A 14,691-nucleotide genomic window follows, 5' to 3' on the forward strand; every position below is an offset into this window, starting at 1 on the left:
CTAAAACTGTGGCACACACCTCCTCCAGCAGGCATGGCAGTCGCAGGCACTCTCCTTGGCAGATGTTGATAAATCAGCCCAGAAGACCCCCCCCCGGCCAGTCCAGGGAGTGTGTTCAGTTGCCCCCCCCCCGACACCCTTTTACCTTGTGCTGGTCACTTTTTCTGCTACTGTTTTGCTATGGCAGACTCTTTTATGCTGTGACTTTTATTATTCTGCGTATCAAGGTCTTTAAGGGCTTGTTTGTCTTCGTTTTTGTGAGCTCTCTTGTGAGGGGGTCGGAAAGAAAAGATAGAACTAATCATAACTAATAATAATAGTAATAATAAAGAGGCGGAACATGCCATGTCCTCTTGGTAGCAAAACAGAAGGGGCCCCCTACACTGCGAATGCCGCGGGAGGGGCAGTTGTGCTGGAGAAGGAGGAGGCATGGGGTGGGGCTGGGAAACTGAGCTAGCCAGGGTCCAGCCCCACCTCCCTTTTGGGGTCTCTGAGCTGCCTCTCATGTGGAGATGCAAGAGGCGGTAGGTGCCACCCCCTCCCTCATTGCTGTGAGGGTCAGCAAGAGAGGGGAGCGGGCTATAGATTGCAGTTGCCATTTTAGAACAGCCTTTCCAAGTCCACAAGTGGAGGGGAAGGAGGATATCTCCCACCCACCCTCCCTGGGACGAACAGCTCCCCCCCCCGGCAGGTGGTAGCCAGACCCTGTTGAGGAGATGTGAGGGATGTTTTTGGCCCCATTTTTTGGCCCCATTGGCCTTGGTCAGGGCTCTTTTTCACACTCACCGGCGGCGGGGGGGTATTCTCAATGGGCAATTGATTGATTGGGCTAGTTGATTATTATACAATTCGGTTGCTGAGCATATGTCACAACTTTGGTGGGCGGGTTAGCTGGATGGCGGGGTAAAAAGGGGCAGTCCATAGGGTACAGGGCTAAAAGGACCAGGCTACAATTCTGGATGCAGAAGAAGCTGGCCAGTAGGCTTCAGTCAGCCCCCAGCTGGGTGGCTGGGGTGGTGGTGGGATTGACTGTGGCCCATAGCCCTGTCGGTCTACTTCGCCTGGTCCCAAGAAGGGGTGAGGCCTGCCTGACCCCACTTGGTAACTGGTGGGTCAGTTCAGGGAGGTTCAAGGTGCCCGGACCCTGCCATCCAGTTACCTGCACAACACCTGTTTTAAAGGCTGCCAATTTTAATGAAGTTGTGGCCGGGCACTTGCCTTGCGCCTAATTCTCAATACTTCTGTGTGTCGTCGTCTTTCTTCGGGTCAGCCCAAGCAGAACAACCAAACTTGTTGAAGATGCTCCAGAGCATTATTTCAGAGCAGTTTTGCCAGTGCAGACCCACCAATGGGGTTGTCTTCTTAGTTCCATAATCGGTTTGGAATGCTCAAGAGGCTGTGTGAATGATGCTACACTGTGGCTCTCTGAGCATGTGCAGACTACCTCCTCACACCAAAACTCTGTGTATGCAGGATTTCAAGAGGAAATGCTTCCAGAACAGGGAAACAACCTTGGTGCCTCTTTGTATTTTGTCTTTGAAATTGCCCACTGCCCGGAGTTTGTTTAAGGCAGCTAGAATCTCTGCTCATCAAAGCCTGATGTTTTAATGCAAAGAATCCAGGATCTAAGTCAAGAGGAGTTATTTTTCTCTGGAGCAACTTCCACATTTCTGTTAAAGCAAGCAGCTGGTGTGGGGACGTTGGTTGTTCTCTGGTCTGTTCTCCTGCCTGCCTGCTTGTCTCTCTGGGGCTCTCCCCACCCTTTTGGTGCTGTTTGTCTAGAAAGGTGAGTGGGGGTCCTGTATTTCCCCCTCAACAAGAAGGGCACGTCCTCTGCACTTCCCCAGTCTTCTCTTTCAGATTCATCAATATATTTTCCAGCAAGACAGGATTTCTGAAAACTGCTAAGGGAAGTCCTGCTCTCTGCACTGGTCAGTTCCGATTTCTATGCAATCCTTGTACCACAAACAGACCCTGCGATAGGATAGGCTACTGCCGCTGTGTGAAGATACCAGCTGACATGATGTGGAAAGTCACTCAAAGCAGTCCCATTGCCTAACTTGTTCTCTTAATTTCAGGGGGGCTACTTTGAGTAAGTTTTTAAAAATCACAACAGAGATTTTAAGACCTTGGGTTAGGGTGGTATAAAAATGCACTAAAACAAACAAACAAACAAACAGCCATAGGCCTTGGCATTCTGTTGATGCCATACTCTGAAAGGTTAAAGGACCTGTCTGGTTTGGCAATTTGTTAGCAGATAATAATGAAAATATTGCAGAATGTCTAGCTTAGTGTAATGCAAAATATGAGGTTAGCACTAAAGAGGCTGCTTTCTGCATATTGGGGGTGGGGGGAGATGTAAGCCCCCCCCCAATCAATTATCTGTGTAGACATGGTTAATATATTAAGGCTGGAGTCCTATGTCTGCTTTCCTGTGAGTACATCCCATTGAGCACAGCAGGACCTACTTTTGAGTAAACATGCAGAATTAATAAAGTTGTCCTGTAGTTTATAAGAGCATAAGAGCAGCCCTGCTGGATCAGGCCCAAGGAGGCCCATCTAGTCCAGCCTCCTGTTTCACACAGTGGCCCACCAGATGCCTCTGGGGAGCCCACAGGCAAGAGGTATGTGTATGCCCTCCCTCCTACTGCTGTTGCTGCCCTGCAACTGGTACTCAGAGGCATCCTGCTTCTTGGGCTGGAGGTAGCCCAGAGCCACCAGACTAAAAGCCACTGGTTTTATTTTTTATTGTTACGTTGTATACTGCCTTTCATTAAAACAAAGGTGAGGAGAGCTGGTCTTGTGGTAGCAAGCATGGCTTGTCAGCACACTCCAGAGCTCTGCAGGGAGGAGGGAGCCTCCCCCATCCCATATCTGGGAGCATCTCCAGGCCCAATAGGTTTGAGGTTCTGCCTTCGGCTGGTGCTCACCTACAACGTGTGGAAAAGCCCGGAGCCTGCTGAGAAGTGAGAAATCATCCCGGCACTTTTTGGAGTTACCTACTCGAGGTTCCAGGCCAGAGCACAGCAGACACAGCTTCCAACCTCCAGTCCCCAGATGATGTTGGACTACAACTCCCATTATCCTCAGCCACGATGGCCATAGTAGCTGGGGATGATGGGAGTTGTAGTTCAACAACATCTGAGGACCCCAGGTTGAGATTCCTGGCTGGCTTAGAGTTACATAAGGTGGTGCATGCTGCTGGAACAAACGCCCGGAGAGGGAGAAGCAAAGGACACGTGGCGGGCCGGATAAATGAGAGTCATCCAGCCCGAAAAAGCCCTGTCGAGGGCTTCGGCGGCGCCCCGGCGTCCTCCTTTTTGCAGGGCGGCACCCTCGATTCAGGTCCCCCAGCTCCGCCGCCTCCGAGCAAGTGCAGGCTGTGAAGGCCACTCTGGGCGCGGAAACGCGGAAGGGCTGGCCGGGGTGGAGGGCCTGAAGAAAGGACGGCGCGTACAATCAGGAGGGCTATTCACTAGCACGAGGCGAGCCATTCCAAAATAGGCTAGGAAGCGTGCGCCGCCGGGCAGCCTGCCCCAGGGCCACGTGTGGCTCTGGAGTAGCGCCCCCGAGCGCCTTGCGTTCCTCCTCCTTCCCCGTGCATCAGATCCCCGACGGACCCGACCCGCGTGGACAGCACATCTCTGTCCCCAGCTCACCACCGCGCCGCAGATCGTCGGCTCCGGGGCGAGCTCGACGCAGGCAGCCCCGCCAGCACGTAGACTACTCGGGGGGGGGGGCACAGCAGGGCAGCACGCGTTTTTAAATTTTTATTTCACCTTCTTCTTCTATACCGCCTCAAACTCAGGTCTCTGGGCGGCTTACAGTAGACGATGTAATACGATACAAACTGTGCCCGCCGGCGTGTCAAAGAGTTCTGAAACAGAAATGGCGGGCAGGTGGGCGGCGGCATGCTACGGACGGGGCTTGCCCGCGCCCTTCTTGGCGGGCTCTGATGCCTCGCAGCCGCCTCCGCACGTCCATCTCGCTCGTCTTGGAGCCCCAGTCGTCGGACTGAGCTGCTGTGCCCTTCCTGGCCGAAGGACACGCGCGGAGCAGCCGACCCGTCGCTGTGGAGGGGCCACGGGGTGGAGGGCCCGGAGGGACCGCCTTGACGCACAACTTTGGTCCGGCTCGACGGCGAGCCCCGGGGCGGCCCCGCCCTCCCGCGCGCTTTGCATGTGAACGCCTCTCCGCCCGCCGTCATCTATAAGGGGCCCTCTGCCCTTGGCCGGGGCCAGGCCGGAGCTGGAGCCCCTTACCTTCCCCGCGCGCCACCATGCTGAGCAGCCCGCCGCCGGCCCTGGGTCTTGTGCTGAGCGGCAGCGTGGCCGCCACCTCGGATCCGCCGCCGCTGCCGCCCCCCTCGACGGCCAAACGCCGCTTTGACATCGAGTCCCTGCTGGCCAGGCCGGAGCCGCCCCGTCGGAGCCCGCTGGCCCCCAGCGCCTGGACCTCCGTTCCCTCGCTGGCCCCAACGCGCTTCGACTGCCGCGTCGGGCTGCTGCCCTTCCCCGCAGTCTGCCTGTCCCAGCAGCCGCAGCCGCTCTTCTCGACGTCGCCGCCGCAGCCCCGCTCCTGCACGCAGCCCGGCTGCAAGAGACCAGGTGAGGAGGTCGACGGGCCGGGCGCGCGTGTGAAGGCGGCGGCGGGGTCTTTGCCCTGCGGGCTGCGCGTTTGGTGGGACCGGGAAGAACTGTGGAGCGCCTCCGCCGCAGCCGTAAGGAAGCCGCGCAGGCAGCCTGGTCCCCGGGGCTCGCGGGCTCCTCGGCGGCACCCGTCCAGCCCCAGCCCCTGCCTTCTGGCCCGGGCGGGACTGCTGCGTCGTCCTCCTGGAGCTGCTCTCGGATATCTCCGGCAGGGCAGCCCCCCACCCCGCTCCGCCGCGAGGTGCCCAGCCACTCTGTTCTCTGCTGCGCTCCGAGGGGGCGTCCTGCGCGCTGCCGGCTTGTCGTGGCGTGTCGGGCTGGGCTGGGCTTGGTGGAGTTGTGCCTGCGAGGGCGAGGGCCTGGCGTGGTTTCTCGGTGCGTGCCTGTGGTGTGGGGCAGCAGGAGCGGGGTGGGAGGTGGCCCGGGCACCTCTGGGGCGACTTTCGGGGGTCTGTTTACAGGAGCGCTTCTTTCTGCCCACCGCGTGTGAGTCCTTCCAGGGAGCCGTGGCGGGAGAGAGAGAGGTGTTCCGAATCTTCCGAGGAGGAGAGTTGTGAGCTGGAAGGACCCAGAAGACCACCCAGTCCATTCCTCTGTTCCCAGATCAGGCGCTCTCTCTCTATCCACCTCCTACTGCTGAACGTACATGTTTGGGCCCAAGCTGGGCCATGTGCAAGGGGGAGCATGAGCAACAGAGCTGCAGCGAGGGAGCATGTTCCGAAAGGAATTTGGGCATTGAGAAAGCACATGGTCCTGTCCTCCTGAGGCTGTGTCACTTGAGAATGCAGGTCTGGATACTTCCCCCTTCAGACCAAACCAAACCCTTCTTCTTGCCTATAGAAAAGTGAGCCCATGAGAAGGAGGGTCCTGCTCTCTGCCCTCCCTAATGTCCTACATGCTCATGTTCAGAAAGACTTTGATGTGAGAGAACTTCCACATAGGCTGTCCCCTACCTGCAGTCTGAAGTAGGGTAGCCCTGGGAGAACTATGGCTACTACCAGTATTTTTATACTGCCTTTCTGCTCAAAGTGGCTTCTACAGAAAAATAAACAAGGTGGCTCCCTGCCCCAAAGGGGTCACAGTCTAAAAGGCAATATAAGGTGAACACCAGCAACAGCCACTGGAGGGATGCTGTGCAGGGTTGGATTTGGGTGTTTGTTTCCCTCCTGCTAAATATAAAAAGGGTCACCCTTTTTTGTTCAGTTAGCAGTTAGCATGTCTTGATGGCGACATGGCACCTCCAGGCAGAGGCAGGAGGCTTCTGAACACCAGTGGCAGGAGAGGGGCCACACCTTCATCATCTCCTGCTTGTGGGTTTCCCGGGAGCATCTGGTGGGTCACTGTGGGAAACAGGATGCTGGACTAGAGAGGCCGCCTTGGGTCTGATCCAGCAAGAGTCTTCTCTTCTCATGTCCATTTCTGAATGTTTGAATCAGTTCTCCATGAATGCAGCTGCCCTTTGCCAGGGAAATCAGACCGCCTCAGGTTAGTCATCAGGTTAGTGACCTGGAGTCAACTCTTTTGTGGGCTTCTTTGCAATTCCAGGTCTGGAGTTTTCCCACTGTGCAGCAGCCGGCTCCCTGGGGGCTCCCCTCCCGTGGAGATTAGGGGGCCCCTGCAAGATGAAGCGGGTCCGCACAGTCTTCACTCCCGAGCAGTTGGAACGCCTGGAGAAGGAATTTCTCAAGCAGCAGTACATGGTGGGCACCGAGCGAGTAGACCTGGCTGCCACCCTCCACCTCTCTGAGACCCAAGTAAGGAAAACCCCTGCTCCCGGTCCAAGGACACTGGAGCCTCATGCACAGCTCTGGGCCGGCTGCCTTTGAAAAGTAGTGCTCTGTAAGAAGCATCTCAGTTGCCATTGGGCAGTGGGCTGCTGTGTCTATAGGGGTAGGCAGGGACACAGCTCAGAAGCGGGGCGGGGGGAGAGGGTGTGTGTGTGTGCACGGGGGGGGGGTGACTGATGCCACTTGCATGGGGTGCAGAACCAGCCCAGTAGCTGGGTGAGGCCACTGGGTGCATCGCCCTCCTAGGAATTTGGTGGGGGAAGTGGCTTTAAGTGGTGCTCCATTTAAAATATTTTTTAAAAGGCAGGGGGTGCTGATTTTTGCTCCAAAAGTGCAATTGGAGGACTCCAAAGATCTGTTCACTCAAGATTTCCCCTGACTCAGCGTGAATGCTTCAGGATCACCATTCGTTGCCCTATGATTCCTTACGGGATCCTGGTATGGGGGCTTCTCCTGCCCTAGTTCAGGAGCTGCCTGTCTGCGCTCCCGGGACTTGATCCAGCGTTAGGCAGAAGTAAGGTTGGAGGCCTGTAGCTTGTCAAGCCCCAGCTGGGCAGGTGGGTTTGCGTTTCAGTTTCAGTTGGGTTCTTGACCAGCCAAGAATAAAGCATGTTTGTTTGCCTGCAGCAAGTCGTAAGATGAATCTGTTTCTTCCGAAATCCTAATCATGAGCAGACAGAGTAGGGTCAGGTGCTTAAACGGTGTAACAAAGAGGAAACTTGAAGTGATCTGGAAAAAGATCTACCCATTGCTCTCTTAAAGCAACAGTCAAAGTGGCTGAAAGATTTCTGTTTTCCTGCACCACTTTATGATGGCAGAAGATGAGGACAGACCCTTGCGGGAATAGAAACCCTGCTGTGCACCCGCTGGTGAGCTGGCTGGCTTCCCTGGGCTGTGCTCCAGCCAGGGCTCCAAACACCCCCGAGCTGCACCAACCCTTCCTTTTATCTCTGATTTCCCCCTGAATGTGTCCACAGCCGCATGAGGCCTTTTCAGGGTTTTTGGTCAGAAAAATCGACCCAGCAACCAGTCAGAAAATTCCAGTGGCTGAATTAGCACCGTGCACAGCTACCAGTTAAAAGGTTTTCCCTGGTTGTCTTACAGGAACGAAAATCTAAAGAGAAATCAGGAACGAGACTAAAAGGAGGAGGAGTTAAGACACACCCCAAGGTCTTTATTTCCTCTCTGGCCTTCCAGGAACTATTAGTGTTTCTGGAAGGGCCAGCGTGGGGTAGTGGTTAGAGTGCTGCAGTAGGACCGGGGAGACAGTCCACAGCCGCCAGACTAGGGGCCGTTGATAGACCTGTCCTCAGTGAATTTGTCTAAGCCCCATTTAAGCCTTCCAAGCTACTGGGCATCACCACATCCCGTGGCAGAGAATTCCATAGATTTATTACTCACCGTGTGAAAAAGTGCTTCCTTTCGTTGGGCCTAAATTTCCCAGCCTTCAATTTTATGGGATGAATCCCAGTGTTGTGAGAGAGGGAGAAACATTTCTCTATTCACCCTCTCCACTCCATGCATAATTTTATACACTTCGATCATGTCTCCCCTCAGTCGCCTCTTTTCCAAGGTAAAGAGCCCCCGATGCTGTAGCCTTGCCTTGTAAGGAAGGTGCTCCTGGCCCCTGATCATCTGGGCTGCCCTCTTCTATACTTTCCCCAATATCCTCCTTAAGATACAATGACCAGAGCTGTACTCAGTACTCCAGATGTGGCCGGACCATGGTTTTGTATAAGGGCATTTTAATATTAGCAGTTTTATTTTCAACCCCCCTCCTAATGATTGATCCCTAGCACGGAATTGGCCTTTCTCACACCTGCCATGCATTGTCTCGAGACTTTCAAGGAGCTGCCCACCATGACCTCAAGACCTACCAGACCCTTAACCCTGGTCAGTCACTGAAAGCTCAGCCCCATCAGTCATTGCATATGTGGAGTTGGAGTTTTTTGCCCCAATACATGCATCACTTTACACTTGCTTACACTGAACCACATTTGCCATTTTGTCACCCACTCTCCCAGTTTGGAGAGATCCTTTTGGAGCTCCTTGCAATCTGTTGTGGATTTCACTTCCCTGAATAGTTTAATGTCATCTGCCAATCTGGCCACTTTGCTGCTTACCCCAACCTCTAGTAATTTATGAACAAGTTAAAGAGCACTTCTCCTAGTACAGATCTCTGGGGGACCCCACTTCCTACTTCCCTCCATTTAAAGAACGGTCCATTTATTCCTACTCTGTTTCCTGTCCTTCAACCAGTTACCAGTCCTCACATGTACCTGTCCCCTTATCCCATGACTGCGAGGTTTACTCAAGAGCCTTTGGTGGGGAACTTTGTCAAAAGCTTTTTGGAAGTCCAAGTAAACTATGTCAACCAGATCACCTTACTCCACGTGCCTGTTGACACTCTCAAAGAACTCCAAAGATTAGTGAGGCAAGAGTTGCCCTTGGAAAAGCCATTCTGGTTCTCCCCAGCAAAGCCTACATGTTTAAAAATGTTGTGCTTAAGCATGCTTTCCATTAATTTACTCGGCACAGAAGTTAAGCTAACCAGCCTGTAGTTTCCCAGATCCCCCCTGGATCCCTTTTTGAAAATCAGTTACATTAGCTATTTTTCAGTTCTCTGATACAGAGATTAATTGTAGAGACAAGTTACATATTCTTGCTAGGAGACCAGCAATTTCACATTTAAGTTCCTTCAGAACTCTTGGGTGGATGCCATCGGGCCCTGGCGATTGGTTTTAATTTTTAGTTTTTCAAGACAGTTTAGAACATCCTCTCTCGTCACCTGAAATTGGCCATTCTTCAGTGTGCAAACCTGAGAAGCTCAGTTCCAGGGAGGGTATATGGTCAGTATTCTCTGCTGTGGACAGATGCAAAGAACTCATTCAGCTTCTCTGCAATCTCCTTTTCCTCCTTAATAATCTCTTTCATCATCTAAGGGGCAAACGGCCTCCCTGGCAGGTTTTCTGCTTCTGACATATTTAAAGACATTTTTGTTATTCCCCTTGACACATCTGGCTATATGCTCCTCAAACTCTCTTTTTGCCTCCCTTATTGTCTCTTGCAGTTCTTTTGCCAGAGTTTGTTGCTTTCTATTCTTTTCATTTGGGCAGCACTTCCACTTTCTGAAGGAAGTCTTCTTCCCTTTTATAGCTTCCCTGACTCTGCTTGTTAGGCATGCTGGTGTCCACCCGAACTTGGGGGTACCTTTCCTCTTTTTTGGTATATGTTCCAACTGAGCTTCTATTATTGGGGTTTTCAATAAGTTCCATGTTTTCTGGAGTGATCTGACCCTCCTGACTTTCCCTTTCAACTTCCTTCTTACCAGTCCCCTCATTTTTGAGATGTTCCCTCTTCTCAAGTCCAACGCATATGTGTTGGACTTCCTTGATAATTCTCCACGTGCATATTTGCTGCATTGGGTCACACTATGGTCGCTGCTACCCAATGGTTCTGCAACTCTGACATCTTGCACCAGGTCCTGGGCACCACTCAGGATTAAGTCCAAGGTTGCCTCATCTCTGGTTGGTTCCGTGACTAAATGTTTTAAGGCACAGTCATAGGAACAACATAGGAAGCTGCCATATACTGAGTCAGGCCCTTGGTCCATCTAGCTCAGTATTGTCTTCACAGACTGGAGCGGCTTCTCCAAGGTTGCTGGCAGGAACCTCTCCTATCTTAGAGATCCTGCCAGGGAGGGAACTGGGAACCTAGGTGCTCTTCCCAGAGCGGCTCCATCCCAAAAGGGGAATCTCTTACCATGCTCACACTTGTAGGCTCCCATTCATATGCAACCAGGGCAGACCCTGCTTAGCTAGGGAGACAAGTCATGCTGGCTACCACAAGACCAGCTCTCCTCTCCAGAGTCAGACCACTGGTCCATCTAGCCCAGTATTGTCAATACTGACTGGCAGCATCATTTTTTAATTTAACACATTTATATACTGCCCAAAACACAAGTCTCTTATTTCACATCAACAGAGTCATTTAGCATGTCCAGAAATTTGGCCTCTCTTTCGTTACCTGAATGTGAATTTACCCAGTCCATGGATAGTTGAAGTCATCCATTATTACTGCTCTGCCTCTCTTGGATGCCTCTTTTATCTTTTTCTCCAACTCCAGGTCACTCTCAGCGCTTTGATCCAGAGGGCGATAGCACATCCCTAGTAACACATTTCCTTTCAGTCCTCGTATTGTCACCCATAATGATTCTGTGGAGGACTCCGGTCCTCATAGGATTTCTAGCTTGTGATATTCTATCCCTTTTTTAACACATAGTGCTACCCTACCCCGAATTCTCCCCTCCCTGTCCCTTCTGTAGAATTTGTAACCAGGAATAACAGTGCCCCACTGGTTCTCACCATTCCACCAGGTTTCCGTTATGCCCATTAAATCTATGTTTTCATTATCAACCAAGCATCCAGCTCATGCACCTTGGCTCAGAGGCTTCTGGCATTGGTATTTAAACATCTATACGCCGGGTCTCTCACCTGGTGTTGCTGTGTGCTCTCTCCCTTACTGTCACTTGACCTTTTTGACCAGCTGTCCTGTGTTTCCTTCTGCTCTACTCCTGGTTCTACTCTGTCCCCTCCTGGTTTACCTGAAAGGTTTGCATCCCCGCACCTTGGGAGGATTTCTCAATAGCAAAATTCATTCATTCATTCAAAGTTTATTACGGTCTATGACCAGCACAACAGAATAACAAAATTGATGATCAGATAGGAAGGCTGGCTTACAAGGGTGTGCAGAACCCCAGCGTAGCTGGAGACCTGCTCCATCCTCCAAGTTGTACCTCTGCTGCTGTGGACCTGCAAAAACCTCAGAAGCCGGAGAAGTGGTTGCATGAAGTTGCTGGGATGGAGCGTCAACTGCTTTCCCTTCCAGTGACTAGCAGAAGCAGAATTGTGAATAAAAGAATAAACTAATTGGTGCAGGTTGCAGAACTTAGCTCTTCTTCTTGCATGCAGACATTTAATTGATATAACACTGTGGCTACATAACTTACAACAGTCTCATAACAGCACAAGTGAAGCAGGCTCATCTGTTTAGAGTGTGATTTTAACCTGGATTAAAATGTGCATCATTTCCCCCAGTGTGCACTAGGAATGTGCACGGAACCAGTTTGGAGGCCCTTTATGGGCTAGCTTTAAGAGCAGGGGGGGTGCACTTACCCCTCCCGCCGCTTCCCCCCTGTTGGAGTCCATTTACTTGCAAGCCTATCGGGGCGACAGCGGAGCTTCCTGCTGCCTCTTTGCCCCCGTTGCCTGGATATGAGCGGATGTCTCCAATGCACCCAGAGCACGCAGGTGTGCCGGAGACCTCCAGTCATATCTGGGCAATGGGGCTGCCACCCCCATGGGCTTGCATGTAATGGACACCCGGGGGGGGGGAGTGATGGGAGGGGTAAGTGCACCCTCCCCTGCTCTTAAAGCTAGACACCCCCCGCTGCCTGCGAGCCTCCCCACTGTGGTTCTGTGTCCATCCCTAGTGTGCACCTGCCACAGAGCAGAATCCACATCATAATATATACACATCTAAGGTCCTATTAAACCGGACTTTAAAACAACCAGAATAACCCTCACCTGAAAAATCCCCCCTATACGTGCCAAGATCCCATCAGCGTATACTTGAAGTTGGGGTTTTTCGCCCCATTGTGCATCACTTCACACTTGCCAACACTGAACCGCATTTGCCATTTTGTCGTCCACTCCCCCAGTTTGGGGAGACCCTTTTGGAGCTGCTCACAATCCGTTTTGGATTTCACTACCTGGAAGAGTTTGGTATCCTCTGCAGATCTGGCCACCTTGCTGCTTACCTCTACTGGCTTGAAGCTGATGCAACCTCAGTGATGTGTCCGCTGCAGAAGTGCAGGGAGGGGGAGAAGACCCTCCTCCTGAGCTCAGCGTGAGTGATGGGCTTCAGAAAATTAGCACTGAGTATGCCCATTGAAATTACTAGAACTTGTCTCATTAATTTCAAAGGAAGTGCCCATGAGTAATTTGGTCTGGATGTAAGCCAGTGATGGGAGTGGCCTCCCTTTTAACATTTAAGAGTGTGTGTGTGCGTGTGTGCGCGTACACCCTCATACCCTTTTTAATGGGTACCAGAGACTAAGGTTGGCAGAGTCAGGGGTACACTTGTTTAAAAAAAGGTGGTGCGCCCCCCTCTAGATCAGAAGCATTGGCATTCATTATGGTCAGCCGAATGCAAGGAGACTGAGGCAGATCTTGGAAAGACGAGATTCCTCCCCTCCCAGGAAGGAGGCTGCAGGGCGAAGGCTGAGCAGGAGGTGCCAGGGTGGCCCAGGAGCCCAACTGGCCTGCTTGCCGGGGTGTGTGTGTGTGTGTGTGTGTGTGTGTGTGGCAGGGGTGGCGATGGACGTGCTGGATTGGCCAAGCTGGGCTTCACTGTCAACCTGGTGCTGCTCCCCTTGCAGGTGAAGGTCTGGTTCCAGAACCGGAGGATCAAGTGGCGGAAGCAGAGCCTGGAGCAGAAGGCGGCCAAGCTCTCTCAGTTTGGGGCCACCCAGCCGGCCCCTCCGGCGGGGCACGCAGAGCGGCAGGAGCATGACGAGCACGGAGTGGATGTTGGCGCCTCGACCCTTTGAGTGCTCCCCGGCCCCTGCGACAGACTTCCTACGGAGTGGGGGGGGGGGCCTGCAATGTGCACCCACCGCCTGGGCCAGGACAGGAAGAGCGTTGGCTTGATCGTGCCCGGGGGGTGGGGGGAGCTGTGCCTGTGGGCATCTGCCACCTTGCCAGGGCCAGGCTCTGTTGGGTTTCCTAGCCAGAGAGCTGGGTTGCTGGAACAGTCCGTGAGAGCAGCCACCACCGGGGTCCGTCTCGCAGTGCTGAGCTAGGTGGACTAAGGGCCTGACTCCGTAGAGGGCAGCTCTCTGATGCCAGGGACCAGTCCTTGGCCTTTGAAATGGTGCTCCGTGCAAGCGCTCGTGCCAACCCCTTGGCCTCTGAGTGCCTTGTCATACTGTGGGATATCCCCACCCACCCTCCCACTCTGGGAAGAAGAGCAGCCCGTTTACACAAGGGGCAGTCAGCAGTTGGGGGGAAGCCCCACACCCAGCAGCTGGAGATGCAGGGACCCTTCTGGCAGCCGCCTCTTATCCCTCCAACACTCTGCTCTCTGCTCTGACTGGCAGCAGCTCTCCCTGGACCTTGGCTAAGAGTCTTTCTCAGCCTGCCTGGAGATGTCGCCATGGATGGAACCAGGGACCTTCTGCGTGCGAAACCAGCTCATCTGGATATTTATTTTTATAGTGTCATTTTTGTTATTGAATATTAATTTATTTTTTCCTCAGATACTTTTACATCATAATAAAATCTAGTTTTTAGAAAAACAAGAAGAGTGACTGTCAAGGCTCACCGGCTGGCTACCAAACCCAGATACGGCTTCGCTGCCCCCCAGGCCAAGGGTGAAGGGACTGGGAGGAGGAAGGGCCTTCTCCTTCTTCCCTCCGCAACAGCACAGTGGGGTAACCCAGCCTGGGTGTGGGGTGAGCTGCAAATGCGGATATACCATTGGGTAGCAGTGACCATAGTGTGAGCCACTTCAGGATATATGCATGTGGAGAATTGTCAAGGAAGTCAACGCTCATGCATTGGACTGAAGAGGAAACTTATCAAAAAGGAGCCTGGTGAAAAGGAAGTTGAAAGGGAAAGTCAGGAGAGTTAATTTACTCCAGAAATCATGGAACTTATTGAGAACTATGGTACTAGAAGCACAGTTGGAATGTATGCCAAGAAAGAGGAAAGGTACCAGCAAGTCCAGGAGGACGCCAGCGTGGCTAACAAGTAGAGTCAGGGAAGCTATAAAAGGGAAGACGACTTCCTTCAGGAAATGGTCCTGCCCAAATGAAGAGAACAGGAAGGGACATAAACTCTGGCAAAAGAAATGCAAGGAGACAATAAGGGATGCAAAGAGAGAGTTTGAGGAGCATATAGCTTGAAGTGTCAAGGGGAATAACAAACACTTATTTAAATATGTCAGAAGCAGAAAACCTGCCAGGGAGGCCGTTTGCCCCTTACATGATGAAAGAGATTATTAAGGAGGAAAAGGAGATTGCAGAGAAGCTGAATGAGTTCTTCGCATCTGTCTTCATGACAGAGGATACTCACCACATACCCTCTCTGGAATTGAGCTTTTCAGGTTTAGTGGCTGAAAATTAAGCTAAAAATCAACAAATCACCAGGCCAGATGGCATCCATCCAAGAGTTCTGAAGGAACTCAAATGTGAA

General features: G+C 52.5%; 1 protein-coding gene across 1 annotated transcript; it reads left to right on the plus strand.

Annotated features, from left to right (window-relative positions):
* Positions 1–4,214: 4,214 nt before the first annotated feature.
* Positions 4,215–13,787, plus strand: LOC128327976 (homeobox protein notochord-like). The gene is made up of 3 exons (XM_053257443.1): positions 4,215–4,607; positions 6,195–6,403; positions 12,876–13,787. Exons 1-3 carry the CDS (start codon positions 4,280–4,282, stop codon positions 13,044–13,046), a joined length of 708 nt encoding a protein of 235 aa, XP_053113418.1. The 5' UTR covers positions 4,215–4,279; the 3' UTR covers positions 13,047–13,787.
* Positions 13,788–14,691: the final 904 nt, after the last annotated feature.

This window comes from Hemicordylus capensis, chromosome 5, assembly GCF_027244095.1.
Source record: "Hemicordylus capensis ecotype Gifberg chromosome 5, rHemCap1.1.pri, whole genome shotgun sequence".
Classification (NCBI taxonomy): Eukaryota; Metazoa; Chordata; class Lepidosauria; order Squamata; family Cordylidae; genus Hemicordylus; species Hemicordylus capensis.